At 42.2% G+C, this 19,124-nt stretch overlaps 1 protein-coding gene across 1 annotated transcript; it reads right to left on the bottom strand.

The window, feature by feature from the left end:
• Nucleotides 1-222: 222 nt before the first annotated feature.
• POLR2G (RNA polymerase II subunit G) lies at nt 223-19,063 on the bottom strand. Its single transcript, XM_077455824.1, has 8 exons — nt 18,896-19,063; nt 14,700-14,809; nt 11,557-11,716; nt 8,310-8,360; nt 7,446-7,511; nt 4,232-4,303; nt 1,625-1,658; nt 223-555 (listed from the first exon to the last, which is right to left on the bottom strand). The coding sequence occupies exons 1-8, from the start codon at nt 18,905-18,907 to the stop codon at nt 542-544; spliced, it is 519 nt and encodes a 172-aa protein (XP_077311950.1). The 5' UTR covers nt 18,908-19,063; the 3' UTR covers nt 223-541.
• Nucleotides 19,064-19,124: the final 61 nt, after the last annotated feature.

Below are 19,124 nucleotides of genomic sequence, written 5' to 3'. Positions count from 1 at the left end.
GTGTGCTACAACCTATAAAATTTGAATGCTCTGTCCAACACAACGCAATGCACCGCAACACATGAAAACATGCTGCAATTTTGGAACCATCTGGAAGTTTCACTGACCATCTAAAAATGCGCCAGTTTAAGCAAGGGGCAAAATAGGGGGCCCGAATTGCTTGGATTAAATCTACAGTGGTGATAATTAGAAGCATTAGAAAATAAAGGCACACATGAACTCTTGAGACTGCATGAAGTTTTTTTAATAAAATAACACTCTTTGAAAAGAGAGCTCACGGTTTCAAGTAGCATCATGTCAGTTCACCAAGCTATATATTGTGTGAGTTTGAAATAACAATTCTTACTTTCAGATCTTATTGCTAAAATTAAGAATCATGGCAAATAAATATCATTACATGTTTGTGAATTGAGCCTTACGTAACTATACGCCAAACTTTGCTACTGAGCGGTGACTGTCACATGGGGCAAAAAAAAAAAAAAAAGACATAAACACACATTTTACAATAAACTGAGCTTCGTCTGACAGCAAGTGGACCACATCAGCTCACCAGACCTGCAAGAGGCACAAGAGAAAAAATGGTTAATAGCACTGTTTAAGGTGCCCCAAACTTTAAAAGGAAACATTTAGGGTACTTTCACACTGCCTAGCACCTGGCGTTAGCGGTAAAGTGCAGGTAGTTTAAGCGGCGCTTTTTGGCCACTAGTGGGGTGCTTTTAATCCCCCGCTAACGGCCGAAGAAAGGGTTAAGAGATGTGTTGCTGAAGTGCTTTGCAGGCATTCCCGCACTGCACCAAAAGATGCCGCTTGCAAGACTTTTCTTGTCCTGCAAGCGCACCACCCCAGTGTGAAAGCTCTCGGGATTTCACACTGGGGAGGCATGAGAGGCGCTTTACAGGCAAACTATTTTAGCACATCAGTGCGAAAGTAGCCTTACTGTGAGCCCCCTACATAAGAACCTTTGATATGTGAACATGCGTTTGCACAGTGTTTTTTTTTTCCCCATTCAACCCAGTGGGCTGAATGAAAAAAACAAAAACAAACACACATCTAAAATGGCAAGTTGCAATTATGTTTGTTTTTGGATTTAAATACCACTTCAAGCCAAATAAACAGTAGTTATAATTTATACCATCATGTACAGCCAGCATGTGGAACTTAGGAGGGGGTACTAGACCCCACCTCTCTGTCCCTACATGACTGTTCAGACTGGAGTTTCAAGCACAGAGAAAAAGTCTGAAGGCAAACAGCTTTTGCTTGACACCCTCTTCACAGTGGTAGGTTGAGGTTATGGCAAACTTTGTTTACCACAACCTAATCTAGTCTAGCAGGCCTTTATGGCAATACTTGCAGTATAATATTTTCCAATCTCATACTTAGGTTTTATGTGCTGCTATCCCATAAGAGCAAGATAATTTAAAACATGGCCTGTAAGTGCCTCACTGAAAAAATAATCAAGTTCACCTTAACACAGGCTTCTAAATGAATAAAATAGTCTGCATAGCATTTTCACAGCCAATAAAAAAGGCAACTACTCTGTAGTCAACATCCGCTTTAAAATACAGATACTGAACATAAACCTAAAACAAATAGTAAATATTAACCTGAACCATAGGACACTCACCTAAGTAATCGTCCATCAGAGAACCAATTGCAAACTGAAAAAATAAATTTAGCATTAGATTCCAGCTCATAAATGTTGTTATGTATGACTTTCTAGTGCAAATAAAATAACTGCAAGTAGAAGAAGTGGGGGTTTACATCAAATCTCATATATAAAACTTCACAGTCCCATTGGAAGATCCAAGCTGCCCTTGGAAAATGTTTGTTGCTTGGTTTGGTTAATAGTTTCAGAGTAACTCACAAACAACCAATGACGCAGTAAAGACTCACTTTGCTGCATTTTGATTCCATGCCCGGGATTCATAAATACCAAAATCTAGAATCAGCCAGGGCATTTTCAAAAGGATAACAGAAATGTCCACCTACTCATTTCTCTTTTAGAAGGTCCAATTTTAATCCTGGCATCCATCTTGTGGTTGCCGACTTACCTGCTAGTTAAATCCTTAAAAATCAAAGTATCCTTTATTTTGTTTAAGTCCCTAGCTCTAACCCTGCAACCACCCTTTGCAAAGATTGCACAGCTCAGAATAAATTGTGAAAAGGTGCTGCAGTTTTACCCAAAAATTCTGTAGCCCACTAAAACAGGATGTGCTGGATTTTTATTAAATAAATAAAAATCAGATCAAAGTAAAACTAAGTGCTCCTGACTTGCAACGTTGCCTAGAGAGATTAAGCAGTTCACTGATGGATTTTTACTTGCTGCTTGGGATTTCTCTGTAATGCTCAAATTCAGGATAATTAAACAATCCAACTGTGCAATGTGGGGGTGCCACTGCTCAATACATCTAGGGGAGAATTGAAGAACTCCATCACTTACATTACACCCAGTATGGTGTGTTAAGGAAGTTGAAGTGCAACCAGAGCCAGTTGCAGTTTACAAAGTGGGCTGCGGGGGACTGGTCACATCACTTGAGGGAGCGCGGGGGTTCACTTTCCTAGAACTGGACTTTAAGTACAGTCCAATAATTACCAAATGCTTACACAGATGTTCTACAAATTATTCAGAGTCAATTTGGTTCACTTTTCAACACACTTTTGTGACAAAAGAACGGCAGGCCTCTAGGCCCTTGTACACATGGTCGGACATTCCGACGGAAAATGTCTGATCGGACTGTGTTGTCGGATAATCCGACCGTGTGTGGGCTCCATCGGACTGTTTCTGTCGGAATATCCAACCAACAAAATTTTAGAGCAGGGCTATAAAATTTTCCAACAAGATGATCTGATCGGACTTTGTCCGATCGTGTGTAGAGAATTCCGATCGGACAAAGTGCCACGTATGCTCAGATGAAATTCCTAGACCAAAGCTATTGGCTACTAGCCTGAACGTAGTCCCATCGTAATGAAATAACGTCACCACGTTCTGAACGATCAGATTGTTCGACAACTTTGTCTGACCGTGTGTATGCAACAGTTTAGGACAAAATCCAACAGGTTTGGTTGTCAGAATGTCCGACCGTGTGTACAAGGGCTTGGAGTAAAAGCCAGCTCATGTACTCTCTATGTCCCAATATAGGAACCCAGCCCAGGAGTCAGCTCCAACAAGGAAACAGGTGGAAGTCACTGCAGCAGGGATCTGCTAGATGAATGCATATAAATTGTGAGTGGCTGTGTCCCTAATGCTCTAACGTATGAAGTTGGATCTCACTCAACATACTTGTTCCAGACCAGGGACTAAAAAAAAGGTAGTGAAGCCATTATCAAGATGATAGCCCAGAAACATACACGCATGAAATAAGTCAGCAATGGCAGCATCCATATTCCTATCTTTACATGTGCGCTTTAACAGGTCTCGTCCCACAAACCCCAACTATCATCTAGCTGAAACTAGAAGAGTGGCTTAGGTGCTAATCAGCATTCCTCTGCTAGCCGACAGCTCCCGACTTGAACATCTAACGAATTACCAAGGTAAAAGGCTGACTTAAGGGCATACAAGAAAATCAAACTTTTTTTTTCTTAAATATAAAAGACTATTAAAATAAATCTCTTTAAAGGGATAACTTTTTTTTTTTAAACGAGCATGTTATACTTACCTCTTCTGTGCAGTTAGTTTTGTACAGAGTGGCCCCCCCGATCCTCCTCTTCTGGGATCCCTTAGCAGTGCTCTTGGCTCCTCCTCTTTGAGTGCCCTGTTGGAGAAGTGCTCTCACTCGGGGCACTCGTGCGGGCACGCTCCTGTCTTGCTGCTGCATCTATTGACACAGACAGTAGGACTCGGCCCCGCATCACTGGATTTGTTTGACAGCAGCGGGAGCCAATGGCTATGCTGCTCTCAATATACCCAATCAGGACCAGAGACACTGGCTGGAGCTGGTGTGCTCGTTCTTGGCGCTAGAAAGACCAGGCTCAGGTGAGTAAAAAAAAAAAAGGGGGGGGGGGGGTCTGGTGCACTATAGGTTTTTCACCTTAATGTATTAAGGTGAAAAACTAGGAGGGTTTACGACCCCTTTAAAAAATGGCCTAATCTATAAAATTGGTAGGTTCCATTCTTCTTTAAAAAAAAAAAAAAAAAAAAAAAGCAAAAACTAGACAATATTTTCCAAGTGCATATGTGAAATGGGTTTCAAAGCTTGCTAAAAAAAAAAAAAAAAAAAAATCTATTACTTACAATATCGTTCTTATCCACTCTGGTTCCCACAATCTTTAGGCGAATTTCATCATCTTGTTGTATGACGACATCCTGCCAGAGATATAAATATGTTGGTTAATCATTATGAGGACTGCAAAATTGGTTAACAATGTGGTATGGCAATGGGAAAAAGGAAATATGATTCTGGGGTGCAGCACTAGATGGATCACCAGGGAGGAGAAGGAGGAGGAGGAGGAGGAGGAGGAGGAGGAGGAGGAGGAGGAGGAGGAGGAGGAGGAGGAGGAGAAGAAGGAGAAGGAGGAGAAGGAGGAGAAGGAGGAGAAGGAGGAGAAGGAGAAAGGAGGAGAAAGGAGAAGGAGGTCCTGATTCTTTTATATAGATCTTTGGTTAAACCTCATTTAAAATACCGTGCCTAGTTTAAAATGGCCTGAGGGACAAAACTAGTCAGGAGGGACTGCAGAACTGTAATATGTAAGGGAGGGTATGAAAAAAACCTTTAAATACTTTAAGAGTGTGAACAAGATGGCGGTACACTGTTGGAATTTTGCTGTTTGTTTTAAATTTATTAAGTGGATGACCCTGTTGGCCCCCTTGAGCCAGACATTCGAATACAAGCTGTATCAGCACATTGGCTTTTTTGTTAGTACTCCTGCCTTGCAGCACCTCAGTTTGAATTCAAACCAGGATACAACATGATAGCATGAGTTCATGTCCTCCCTGTGCTTGTGTGGATTTGCCCTCACTCCAAAGACATGCTGGTAAGTTAATGGACTCCTGTATAAATTGATGTGTGCGTGTATGAGATGGGGACCTCAGATTGCAAATTGAGGGCAGGGACTGATGCGAATGTAAAATATCTAAAGCACTGTGCAAAAAACTATTGGCGTTATATAAATCTAGACCAGTGTTATACAAAATCAATTAGCGCAACCACAGTAATAAAATGAGTGACCTGTGCTCAGAATAATCTGAGAATTTAAAAAAGGAATGTTGCCAGCTAACACCAATTAAGTGAATTCACAACACTCGATGACAAATGAATAAAAAAGAGCAGTGTGTCACAACCAAAATGTACCATATCCTAAAAAAAAAAAAAAAAAAAAACCAAACACACCACATGCTAAATTATTCCAATAAACTCTAAAATTGTACACTGTAGAAAACAAAAATTACATTCACTTTCCAAAATTGTGCAAGATCAAAGTCCAATAAATAAACGGTGTCATCACCACTGTGCCACAGTTATCCAAATGAAAGAGCTCTGTACCTTCACCACCATATAAGTTGGCTGCTCACCTCATGGCTATGACCCCTTCATTACCAGAAAGGTCAAAGCAAGCTGTGTTCCCCTCAGGGATAATGGTTCTGACAGACTCTTGGGAAGTCCTCACAATGGGATACACAGGTCCTCAGACACTCAGCAACACCAGATGTATATGGAAAGTAAAGGGAAGGACAAGATCTAATGCTCTCCATTTAAAAGTTTTAAATATATAAAAGAGAAATATTACGCTTACAGAGAGAAGCACTTCCGCCAGAGCCAACTTAAATGCATGTCAAATGCACATGCTGGCATTTGGCTCTGTAGCAAGATGGCCGTGGAATGATGTCACGCCCAAAACTCTGCCTCCCTATACGCGTTACATCCAAAAGCAGGGTCTTGTTCAGTAGGACTCCCTGCTTTGGACATAACACGTACTGGGAGGCCGAGATTTGGGCATGACATCATTCCGCAGCCATCTTGATACAGAGCTGAATGCCGGAATATGTGTTTGACATGTTCATTTAAGTTAGCACTGGTGGCAGTGCTTCACTCTGTAAGTGTAATGCATATCTTATTATTAAAACTTTAAAAACGGAGAGCATTAAATCTTGTGTGCTTCCCTTTCCTTCCCATATACAAATGGTGTTCCTGAATGTCTAAGCACTGGTGTATCCCATTGTGAGAAGAGAGGAGTGAGGACTTGCCAAGCGTCTGTCAGAACCATTATTCCTGAGGGGAAGACAGCTTGCTTCAACCTTTCTGGTAATGCAGGAATCATGGCCATGAGGTGAGCGGCCAATTTATATGGTGGTGGAGATACAGATTACTTTTATTTGGATAACAGTGATGATCACACTATTGACTGCACTTTAAAGTTTGATTTTACACAAATTTTGGAATGTGAATGAATTTTTGTTGTATAGTTTGTTAGTACCTGGTAGATTTTGGTTGCACTAGACTGCTTTTTTTATTTAAATTTATCTCACTGGGTGCTATATAAAAATACCTGAAATATTATTATTAGCCAATGCAAGGCACTGAAGCACAACAAATGTTTCCTGCAGCATTTGATCTTATAATTACCATTACTGACATGCTATATGTACTTTCCCCTAGAAGAGATTGATTATCCGACTTTTGGTCTGAGTCCAAATCAACAGCAGCTGAATGTATATTATTATACAGGTTTTATATAGCGCCAACATGAGGGTAAACATTACAGTTACATTACATTTTGGTACAAGAGGAATCAGAGGGCCCTGCTCATTAGAGCTTACAATCCAATGAGCAGGGCCCCCTGATTCTGATGACTCCGATATAGTCCTTAAAGATGGCAGGAGCCAAACTGAATTTGAGGGAAAGTATAGCGATTGTACTCATAAATAATGCAACAATTGGCACAGTTTCGATATTGAAGATTCTTAATAAAGATCACAAAGGCTTCATGTACACTTGAGCTCAAAAAATAAAATAAAAATAAAAAGCCTGTTTCGCAGTCGTTTGACTGGGGGGGGGGGGGGGGGGTTCTGCCTCTAAACACCCCTCCATGTTAGGCGTTTACCGAAGGAGTTTAGCGGCAGGAGAAAAAAAATAAAAATATTTGGATTCACACATGTATTCATAACTCAAGTGTACCTTCTTTTTCTCTCAACCTCCTCCAAATCCCTTTTTTCCCCCCATAGACGCACACAGCCTGGCTATGCCCCCCACCTTCCTCCTCACAGGATTTGACTCACAGTGCCAGGAGCCTATGGCTCACACTGTTCTCAGTGTGTTCTGTGAGAAGAGGAAGACAGGAGAGCGGTGCTGCAGGTGAGCACAGCGTTGGCTCGAAAGGACTCTGGTACTTTTTTTGGGGTGGGGAACAAGTAGTTGGACATTTTTATCTCAACACAGGTCATATCAGTCATGTGCAATTTGAAGATGCTTTTGCTTACTAGCCAACAAACAGATAAGCACGTCTCTTACCTCATCTACAGTCTTATAACATGGTGGATTAGAATTGGGATCGAACTCCATTTCAGATGGAATTGACTGAAAGAACAAGAAGATCAGTTAGCTACCTTCATAAATAAAGATTTTTTTTTATTATTTAATATTTATTTTTTACCAGACCAGGGGAGGGTCAAACTTGTCAGTTTTAGCTCAAACTGAGGAATTAGTAATTACTGGTGATACAACAACCTCTGAATAGTGTCACATTTTTGGGTTTGTTTAAAGTAAAGCCGCGTACACACGGGCGGACTGTCTGACCAACTAAGTGCGTCAGACAATCCGACGGACAGTCCGTCCTACTTTTGAATGAACGGACTTGAGCACACACGATGAACAGACAGTCCGTTGAAAGCTTGCGCGATGACGTGTACAGCACGTACGACGGGACTAGAAATAGGACGTCCAATACACAGCAATGCAACCTTCCGCCGTGTAAATCCTTTCTGAGCATGCGCCATACTTAGTCCGTCCAACTAGCCTACTCACGAGCGGACTGTCCGCTGAAACCAAAGTTGGACGGACAATATTACGGAAATTCTGAAATACTTAGTCTGCCAGACTGCACGCTGAAAAAGTCCGCTGAAGCCCACACACGAGCGGACTGTCCGCTGAAATGTGTTTCGGCGGACTAAGTTGGACAGACAGTCCGCCCGTGTGTACGTGGCTTAAGAGTAACGTTGTCCTTTAGGACTGTTTTTTTTTTTCCTTTCTCAACAAAGCAGAGCAATCAGCAACAGTGTGCAGTAACCCATACATCCAGAATTCCTCTCTTCTTTCAAAGCATAATTGCTGCTAGGCTGCCACAGTTCCGGTGTTCAAAAACTGGTATAAACTTACATGTCTTGAAATGAAGCAGGACATGGGTCCAATGTCTGTAAATAAGCCGACCTGTAAAAAAAAAAAAATAAAAAAAATAAAAAAAAAAAAAAAAAAAATAAAACACACACAACACACAAGAAATTAGTGGGTTACAAACATTGCAATCCTGAATGTATTACTACAAAATACCATAATAAATGCAGAAGCTTCACATCTCCAACAGACTACCTGCAGAAAATCATGTTTTTCAGTGCCAATAGTACAACATAGTGGTTTTATAATTATAAGAGGATGCTTCAACCCAGCAAAACATAAATATTCATTACAACAGGAGCCGTTTTGAAAACGGTCAGCCTTAGGTTCCTTCACTTGCGCACTCAAACCTACCTAGTCTTCAACCACACCAATAAAAAAAAAAAAGAAAAAAAAAAAAGAAACATGGAGTGAATAGTGTTACCATTCTGTAGAACAGGAGTAGGCAACCTTTTGAACACAGGGTGCCAAAAAATATTTTCAAAGAAATTGAGAGTGCCAATTTTATAACAAAAAATGTCAACTTCACGCTCTTAAATCACAAAAAGGATTTTTTATAAAGTAAATTCTGTAAACTACATGAGCAGTAGTGAGAAATTAACATCCTGCACTCACGCCTCAGATCAGCCCCAAATCCTGCAACTCCACACTTTAGATTAGCCCCAATTCCTGCACCTTCATCCATATCACTGTCCTCCCTGCAAAATTTGTTTCACCACTGTACTCCCCCCCCCCCCCCCTTCACATCTGTCCCACCACATCTGCCCCACCACTGTACCACCATCCACATCTGCCCCACTGCCATACCCCCTTGCTCTGCTGTCTCACCACTGAACCATCTTCTCATCCGTCCTAACACTGAACTTATCTGCTCACCACTGTAACCCCCTTTCTCATCTGCCCCACCAATGTACCTTATGCACATCTGTCCCCCCTTTCTCCTCTGACCCACCACTGTACCCCCCCCCCCCCCGTACATCTGCCCCAGCTCTGTACCTCCTGCTCTTCTGCCCAACCACTGTAACCCCCCTGCTCATCTGTCCCACCAATGCAACTCCTTTCACATCTGCCCACTGCTGTACCCCCCCGCTCTTCTGTCCCACCGCTGAACTCCCTTCTCATCTTCCCCATCAATGTACCCTTCTGCACATCTGTCTCACCTCTGTACCCCCTGCTCATCTGTCCCACCAATGCACCTCCTTTCACATCTGGCCCACTGCTCTACCCCCCCTGCTTTTCTGAACCCCCTCTCATCTGTCCCATCACTGGTGTACCCCCCCTGCTCAAGCCCCTCAACTCATCCACCGCTGTACCCTCCTGCTCTTCTCTCCCACCTCTGAACCCCTTCTGCTCATTCTCCCCACTGCTGTACCCTCTTCTCATCTATGATATGCAGAGTGGTGAAAGGAAGCAGAGATGACACACATCTACCTGTCCTGGTACACTTATCCTGCTGTTCCACCTCTCGCATCCAGCCTACATGCTTATATGTGATGTCACATACAAGCATCTGTAATAGATGCGCAACGATGAGCTCAGGTCAAGGGCATTTTCTGAAAGCAGTGGGCCTGTGTGCAATATCATTAGTTGGGCCCCCGCAGCTGAGAAAAAGTGCAGCGCTCCGCTGCAAAAGTTGGGTGCGATTTTCACTGCGCTGAATAGCGGCTGTGGCTTAAAGAGACAGAGTGCAGAGGGGTTCAGTAGTAAGTGACACAAAGGTTCAGGAATAAATTTCAACAAAGTTCCCAGAAGCTCAACAGTAATTCCACAAACTGTCACCTGATTGTGTTCTTTTCAATCACAGTGAAATCCCTTCTTTCCGAGATGGGTATTGGAAATCAAGTGAGTCATCTTCCTCCAAATGGTGGATGGGGCTAGCAAGACTGCGATTGGCTTTAGCAGTAGCCAATGACAGTCGTCATGCTCCTCCTGGAAACAGGGACCCCACCTGCAGAACTGCACCCAATCTCTTCCCCATCACAAAAGTGGACAATGGCAGCTACAGCAAAGTTAAAGAAACAATGTTTCCCATATTTTACAACGTGTGGGGGCACAGTATCTCCCCATCAGTGCATGGGGCGGCGTGGGAGCACCAGTGCTGGGGGTTGCCTACCCCTGCTGTAGAAAATGGCCAACATACGGAATTCAGCAGATGCTGCAGTCAATGGAATTACTCAGCACTATGTGCAATTATATTACTGTGTAGCTTTTGTTTTTGTGTGTTACAGCAAGTTAGAAAAAAAATAAAAAAATTTAAATAAAATGAAACGGTCATACACTAATGCAGCGTTTCTCAACTCGTCTTCAAGGCGCCACAATAGGTCATGTTTTCAGGATTTCCCTTTAGACGGCTGCGGTAATTACTAAGGCAGTAAAACTGATCAAATCACCTGTGCAAAATAATGAAAATCCTGAAAACTTGACTTGTTGGGGCGCCTTGAGGACTGGAGTTGAGAAACACTGCACTAATGTATGTTGAAGAAACATTGAAAAAAATAAATAAAATAATAATAATAATAATAATAATAATAATAAAAAAGCTGAACATAAATGTTCAAGATTTAATTAAAATTTTGACTACAGCACTTAATGTGATCTTTTTAATTTTCCTCATGCAGGGCTAAGCAAGAGGTTCACTAATTTACCACCCCCAGCCATATATACTTTTCCTTTCATTTGCTCTCCACTTTGTTTGGCCATCAGGATCAAAGGAAAAATACCCAGCACTTCTAGGCATGGGTAAGCACGGGACTCCCTCCCATTCTTCAATGTGACAACACAGGTGGCTCGTGATTGCCCAGAGCTGTCACCTGCAGAGGGGAAGTCTAGCCTTGTGCAAGTTTAACAAGTTTGGAGTTTACACAAGGCTTCCTTTAGCTCGCTTCTGGCATGGGAATGAAATATGGTTGAGCTTGGAAGTACCAGTACTGTAAGCCAATCAGGTTGTGTTTTCTTGCATTGCATGGTGCCATAATCCTTGTGCTCCAGAGACTGGAATCTAGAAAGTGAAAAGTTAAGACAGCTTACACGACAGAGACCCTCACTTAGTAGGCCTGACTTAGGAAGATGACACTAGGAGTAGTAATGTCACTCTCTTTGCTATACAATACAACAAAGCTGTATGAAAAGTGAATGAACAGAATGATCAATATTTTGGTAAGTGTTGATATATTTTTTTCTCTTCCATATGTGGGGATTTAGAGTTTTACATTTATGTTAAATTAAATCTCACCTTGTTGACTTGAGAAACTACAGCATCCACTACCTCTCCCTTGAAAGGCCGGAAGACAATGGCCTTGTACTTGACAGGATAAAGAACGAAACCTCTGCCAGGCTGGATCACCCCTGCGCCAATGTTGTCAATTGTAGTAACGGCAATTACAAAACCATACCTGAAGAGAAAGGGGAAGATATACTTAAATAAATGTGTATTGAAGTGGATATGATTAACAGGGTTTCTGAGCACCTGTAAAATGACATGATTGTTCATTAGAAATCAACCTCAAAACGAATGATGAACACGAGGTATATGCATAACATATGACAGAAAAAAACGTCATAATCTTGGCAAGCATGCCTTAAAGGAGTTATAAAGTCTCATGGTCTAATGCATTAAAGTGAAAAACCTTCTGTGCTGCAGCTGCCTCCCAGCCCCCCCACCCCCCCCCCCCCCCCCCATTTTTCTTACCTGAACCTGATCGTTGCAGTGACCAGCAAGAGCCCAGCAGCTCCAGCCGCTGTCTCAGGTCCTCATTGGATAGACTGATAGTAGCAGGAGCCATTAGCTCCCACTGCTGTCAATCAAATCCAATGATAGGGGAGCCGGAGGCAGGACCAAATCCTGCTATCTGTGTCAATGGACGCAGCAGCAGGACTCGGGAGCATGCCCGCACAGGTGCCCCCATAAGTAAATTAAAAAAAAAAAAAAAAAAAAAAAAACGGGTTTCTCCGTGGGGGCACCTGATGAAGAGGAGCCAGGGGTGCCACTGGGGAATCCCAGAAAAGGAGGATTGGGCGGCTCTGTGCAAAACCCTAGCACAAACCTTTGCAATCACTTTAAAGCCAATGTGCCATTACTGGATTTTTACTAAAGGTCAGTACCAAACAAAGCTTGGTAATTGCAAGAGTGGTTACATTCTAAAATATCACTACTGGGGGCCCTCCACCGATTTCAGAGATATACACCCATTTCCTGAAATTAAATTTACTAAGGAAAACTGGAACATCTGCGAATCTACGTTACATCTCCTCTTCTCGACTGGTCTCCTTGCTGTATAAGCTAGCCATCCCGACAGTCTTACTCACTGTATAGGGTTACCATGGAAACAAATCTAAGAACTAAAATGCAGCCTCTGGACAAAGCTGCACTCTTTGCTATGGCCTCATACCACCTGGCCAATTAGCTCCGGCTAGTTTGTGTGCAGCCAGACACTAAACAGAAATGTTTTCCCTGTGTCTAGGGTCAGTCAGAGGCTCTATTGCTTGGATAAGCAGTTACATGCAAACAGCACCAGCAATGGATTTGTATAGGGTACAAATCTGACACACTGGGATTCATTGAGGCTGGATTCACACTTATGCAGTTTTAGTGCATTTTGCAGATTTGCACTGCAGTCAATTTAACATGGTTTCCTATGGAACACGTTCTGTAGTGCAAATCTGCAAAATGCAAAAAGCACTAAAAATGTATAGGTGTGAATCCAGTCTTACTAGAACGAATGCACTCGGAATCTGGTCCAGTTGTGCATGGTGGCCAATCAGCTTCTAACTTCAGCTTGTTTAAAGTGTAAGTAAACCCGATTCATTAAATTTGATTTATGCACATATATCTGTAGTGTTTACTTATCTCTCTCTCCAAAGCCCTAAGTCCCGTGTGTTTCTGCTGTTTCGGTCCTCTGTTATTAGCATGATAACTTCTGACAAGTTCTCCGAGATGGGAGATAAAAGCAGCTGAAAGTTTTTTTGTCATGGGAGGTTGCCATAACTAGATTAGCAGAGAGCTTGTCTTGTCACAGCACAGCTCTAGAAGTATCTCCATTCTTCTGCCTATATGGAGGGGGGGGGGGGGGCGGTGTGCCTTTCCTCCAATTGGCTGTCTCCAAGTGTATGCCAAGACTACACTCCCAGTGCCAAATGAGGAAGAAGTAAAAATTCTAAGGCCGCGTACACACGGGCGGATTGTCTGCCCAACTAAGTTCGTCAGACAATCCGACAGACAGTCCGTCCAACATTTGAATGAACGGACTTGACCACACACGATGAACAGACAGTCCGCTGAAAGCTTGCGCGATGACGTGTACAGCACGTACGACGGGACTAGAAAAACGACGTCCAATACACAGCAATGCAACCTTCGGCCGTGTAAATCCTTTCTGAGCATGCGCCATACTTAGTCCGTCCAACTTGCCTACACACGAGCGGACTGTCCGCTGAAACCAAGTTTGGACGGACAAAATTACGGAAATTCCGAAAGACTAAGTCCGTCAGACTGTCCGCTGAAAAAGTCCGCTGAAGCCCACACACGAGCGGATTGTCCGCTGAAGCCCACACACGAGTGGATTGTCCGCTGAAACACGGTTCAGCGGACTAAGTTGGGCAGACAATCCGCCCGTGTGGACGCGGCCTAACACGATGGAAGAATTGATTTGTTCATTAGAAAGCAACCTCAAAATGAATCTTGATGGACACAAGGTATATGCGTAACATATGACAGAAAAAAAAAAAAAAAAAAAAAAGTAATAATCTTATCTTGGTAAGCATGCCTTAAAAGGAGTTGTAAAGTCTCATGGTTTTTCACCTTAATGCATTAAGGTGAAAAATCTTCTGTGCTGCAGCTGCCCCCCAGAGCCCCCCCCCCCCCTTTTTAATATAGAAAGACAGCAGATATGCAAATAAAAAAACTTATGTAGGGAGATTTGTTTTAACCTTGCATATCATCTGAGGCTGTTCCCTTCACTGGGTATATGTGAGGGTTTACATCCACTTTAAGCTTTGACAATAAAACCTGGAAGCCGATTGCTTTCAATGCAGAGCTGCACCAGATTTTGCACTCACCAGTCTTAGTAAAATTAACCCCACTGTGTGCATGCATGCAGCTGCCAGTAAGAATCAATGGATTCTTTCCGGCTGGCGCTCACGTGAGTGGAGCTTTACCAGATACATTTTTCTTGTTATAGTGGTCCAGACATAAGTCAATAGGAAAGTGTGGAAGGGACAGCCTGGATCTTTAAAATGTACATATTACACCACCCTAGCACTGGGTGCGCAAGACTACACTTGAGTTCTATACTTGAATAGTTATTACTGAAAGGTGTACTTTACATAATGAGATGTAAAAAGTCTGGCCACATCCACCTGTCGGTTGCATATACTTACTTGCCAGTGCACGTCCCCTCTACCTCAGTGAACAACTTCTGCTTGACCGTGTTGAGAAGGTTTGGCCCAAAATACCTGGGGTGCAGAAGAATCTCATGTTCAAGGGAAATCTGTAACAAGAAAAGGGTCAGTTATATTAACAGGAAACCGTTTCCACCACAAGGTGTCTGCACAATCTATTCCAGTGGAGAGCGACTTATTACATGAACACTTCTGCAACATATACAAAAGTAAATAAGGAGTGGGGGGAACAATATAATCCATGTGTCACTGTCTATATGTAATATTATTGGTTTAATGTAACCTGCTCACTACCAGACCCTTTTTTGTTTCAAACCTGCAACAGAGGCAGGCAACAAAGCATTTAAAAAAAAAAAAAAATTTTTTTTAAAAAGGACGAACAATCGTTCACGTTTTTCTGTGTCCTCTTCCAATGTTGAAAACAAGAATGCCTAAAATGGTAAGAAAATTATTGGAATGACAGAGGACACCTTCCCACATTCGTAGCTGCGGTCTATGCCCAGTCTATGGTCATACTGTGTCCGATCCATGCGTTGATCTGCTCATTCGATTTTTAAAGGATAAATTCTGTACTAAACAAAAATCAGATGTAATGATAAATTAACAAAAAATGTTCTAACGTGTCCTTTTGGAAATTTCTGTCTGAATAGTCCATATCATATCTCAAAAGCAGTGTACTACTGAAAAGAAAATCAAAAAATCTTTATAAATACTGATATTTTTACCCGATCTTCTAATAGTGTGTGTAGAGAGGAGTTTAGGTGTGCTCAGACATGAGACATGCATGGCCAGTTTTAGGCCCCTTTGCAAGGGTCGGATCCAGTATTTAGTGCAAATTAGCCTCCTGCAGATGCTCGTCTACAAGCACTCCATTGATGGCTGAATGGCATGTCTCAGGACAAGTTTCTCAACAGTCAACCTTTCCCCACTTTGCATTAAAAAAAAAAAAAAAAAAAAAAAAAAAAAAAAAAAAACACAGCAGCCTACAGCTCTGCATACCGATACAGAAAATTATCTTACATTAGTTTGCACTTCCTGGTTGAGTGAGGCACTGGTGATATAGCTAGGGCCTCACAGATGAATCCTGGGAAGGCTACATCAGTCTCACATATTCCAGGAGACAGATCCAGACTTCTAGGAAGGAAAGGGAGATGGATTCATCTGCCCTTCATCAAAATTACCACTGAGAAGAATGAGGAGGATAAGAAAAATAAAGTATGCACATTTTCTACACGTATCTGTTTGTAGGTTGCCTTTAAGAAACATTTATAAAAAGGTGTCTTTGTTGTATTTTTTAAGATGAGGGAGAAGTTTCTCCCTCAGGGGACAACAATGGATCATTCCTATGCAACGCAGAGCTGCACAATTAATCGTTTAAAAAAAAAAAAAGTCACGATCTCGATTCAACCTCTCTGACGATCTCTATTGCAGAGTTTGCCGATTCTTACATATAACAAGTGAAGAGACTTATCTGCTTTCTCGCTGTCAGGTGTAGAAGTGCAGAAAGTTTAACCACTTAAAGTCTAAATCTTTTTCTGACACGTCTTTCTTAAAGTGGTGTTGCCACCAAAAAATGAAAAAGTGCTTAAAATTCTTTAAAAAAAATAAATAATAATAATTGGAAAAAAAAAAAAAAAAAAAAATGTTTTACTCACCTCTAAATACCTGTTGCTAGGGGGTCCCTCGTAGTCTGCCTTCTTCCTTGCTCGGGCTGGTGACATCTCTTCCCCTCACAGTCATCTGGGACCTGTCACGTGTCCCAGATGACTGTGCAGCATATCACGGAACCCTGTGCCGCTTGCGCATGCACAGTGGGTGCCCAGCTATTAAAACCACAGCCGGGTACCCACAGTACGAATGATGGTGCCGTGAGCGGAGCGGGGGGGCTTCGTTCCCCCGCATCGCTGGACCCTGGGACAGATAAGTGTCCAATTATTAAAAGTCAGCAGCTGCAGTATTTGTAGCTGCTGACTTTTTTTTTTTTTTTTTTTTTTTTGGGCACCCCACTTTAAGTTAAAATCAATATTTTTTGCTCGAAAATTACTTGGAACCCCCAAACATATATATTTTAGCAGAGACCCTTGGGAATAAAATGGCAATTGCTGCAATATTTTATGTCACACTATATTTGCCCAGCGGTCTTTTAAAAGCAATTTTTTGGGAAAAAATACAATTCAATGAATAAAAAAAAAAAAGAAAGAAGCAGCGAGAATCGTGATCTGTCTTCTAAGCAGAAAAAAAAAAAAAAGCGATTCTCATTTTAGCCAGAATCGTGCAGCTCTAGTGTAACTGGTGTTGAAATGGTCATTTACAATTTGCACTGGAAGTCATGGTGACAATACAGGAAATGCCTTTGTGGCAGAATCCCCAGATATCATTTTCAAGGAAAACTAAATGAAAAGCGTATTTATTTTTTACATTGCGGATACAATAGAGGGCGTTTTAACCCCCGTCAGTTATTTCTGCCATTTTACAAAATACAATTATATTATATAAATTACAATATCTGAGTGCATCTTTAACCAAAACATGTTTTGGATGGAAAAGGTTAAAATTAGGGTTGCACTGATAGCATTTATTTTTTATTAATTTTTTTTAAACAGTGAGTGCCGATACACTGCAATATGTGTTAATACAAAAAAATAAAATAAAAAAAATGGAGCAAATCACTCTGCAAAGAATCACATGCTATTTGAATAGGAATGCAGTGTATTCCTTTGGTATTCTATTACCTTTTTTACCACCATCCCCCTCCCTTTAGAATGTAAGCTCTACAAGCTCCTGTCCCTTCTGTATTGAACAGTACTGTAATTGTGCTGTCCCAACTCTACATTGTAAAGTGCTGTGTAAACTGTTGGCACTATATAGTTTATAATGTATAATATTCCTGTCCAAAACACATTTGATTCCCCTCAATGCTCCTGTGTGTATACAAAGGGGATTAAAGCACCATCTAGTTAGGTTAAACGTTAAAACTCACAGTACATTTCTGGAAGCAAATCAGGGCCACTGGAGAAGTTCTGGGACCCCCCCTGGATATAGGGCAGGATTAATGTCAGGTTTGGGGCAGAACGCCTCTACATCTCCTCCAGCAGCCTAGATTTGCTACCAGATACACTATATTACCAAAAGTATTGGGACCATTAATAACAAAAGCAAGGTCCATAAAGACATGGATGAGCGAGTTTGGGGTGGAGGAACTTGACTGGCCTGCAGAGAGTCCTGACCGCAACCCCAGTAGAATACTTTTGGGATGATTTAGACCGGAGACTATGAAAAAAGGTAAATTTTTCTCCTTCACCAATGTCTGCTAATGAAGTTGCACTGATGGGCACCATGGGGGCTGCACTGAATCAAGGCGTTGATAATCAGTGCCAAAGTCCCTTTAACACAAGCCGGTTGTAGAGTTGCCACCTCATCCCTTTAAATTACACAGGTTCTGAGGCTAATTAAATGCAAATCAAGCACCGAGTTTAAATGACCACATTAATCAGCCACAGAACCTGTGTAATTAATGTGTGTTCGGGTTTAAAGGGATGAGGTGGCAAACCTATCAGTTATCAGCTCTCCTTATGCCGCCAGCATGAGGAAAGAAAAGTCGATAACCATTTTGTGTTTACTTTTGTGATGAGCGGTCATTGGACACAGCTGGTCACGTGGTAAAGGGTCACTGTGATTGGCCCTTTTCCTGATCAGCTGTGTCCTAAGGTGATTGGACACTGCAGGTCACGTGGTAAAGGGCCACTGTGATTGGCCCTTTTCCCCGATCAGATAGCGGGGTGCCCGGGCAGGGTGATCACGGGAGGACATCCATCTTTGCCCTCCTGACAAATTAAGGCCACCCTGTAGGCATCTTTCAGCTAAAGCGTTGGCGAGAGGGCGTTAAATGAGAGCGACAATTAAATCGTAGAAGTTTCTATGTGCACGATAGCCAATCAGACTTTGGCAATAAAACCTGGAAGCTGATTGGTTTCTATGCAGAGTTGCACTTTCCAGTGTTAGTAAATCATCCTCCAATGATGGGGATTTGTGCAGATGGAGACACTCGGCATCACCCAATGACTCCGAATATAAAAGATTACACCCGCCAACTCAGGGCACAGCGAGCTCTAAATGCACCCCCTCCGCTCCTTTATACAGAATAACGATCGATGATAACGACATTTTATACTCACATGGTAAAACATTGCTGGGATCGCCTTCTCACACCACCCCGCGCAGCATAGGCTTTTGTTTACACCGTGCGCCGAATAATAAAGTTTGTTAAAATCGGGGCGGGGTCTCAGTTCCTGATGTCATGTCGTGCGGAAATGACGTAGCCCGGCGGCGTTTGGCTGCTGTGGAAGCTCGGGGGTTTTGCAGCTGTCCGAAACTTTTTACGGCGGAAGACAGGGAGGGGAAGCG

Source organism: Lithobates pipiens, unplaced genomic scaffold, assembly GCF_037356315.1.
Source record: "Lithobates pipiens isolate NorthernLeopardFrog02 unplaced genomic scaffold, aLitPip1_a1.2 Scaffold_10, whole genome shotgun sequence".
NCBI lineage: Eukaryota > Metazoa > Chordata > Amphibia > Anura > Ranidae > Lithobates > Lithobates pipiens.
The sequence above is the reverse complement of the archived record's forward strand: the minus strand, read 5'-3'. Positions and strand labels throughout refer to the sequence as shown.

What these genes read in the sequence shown, in the direction of transcription:
- POLR2G (XM_077455824.1), bottom strand. An exon ending in GTTATAAGACTGTAGATGAG is followed by an intron (nt 4,304 to 7,445) that starts GTAAGAGACGTG and finishes TATCTCTGGCAG; the next exon opens with GATGTCGTCATACAACAAGA. An exon ending in GAGTGGATAAGAACGATATT is followed by an intron (nt 1,659 to 4,231) that starts GTAAGTAATAGA and finishes TTATTTTTTCAG; the next exon opens with TTTGCAATTGGTTCTCTGAT.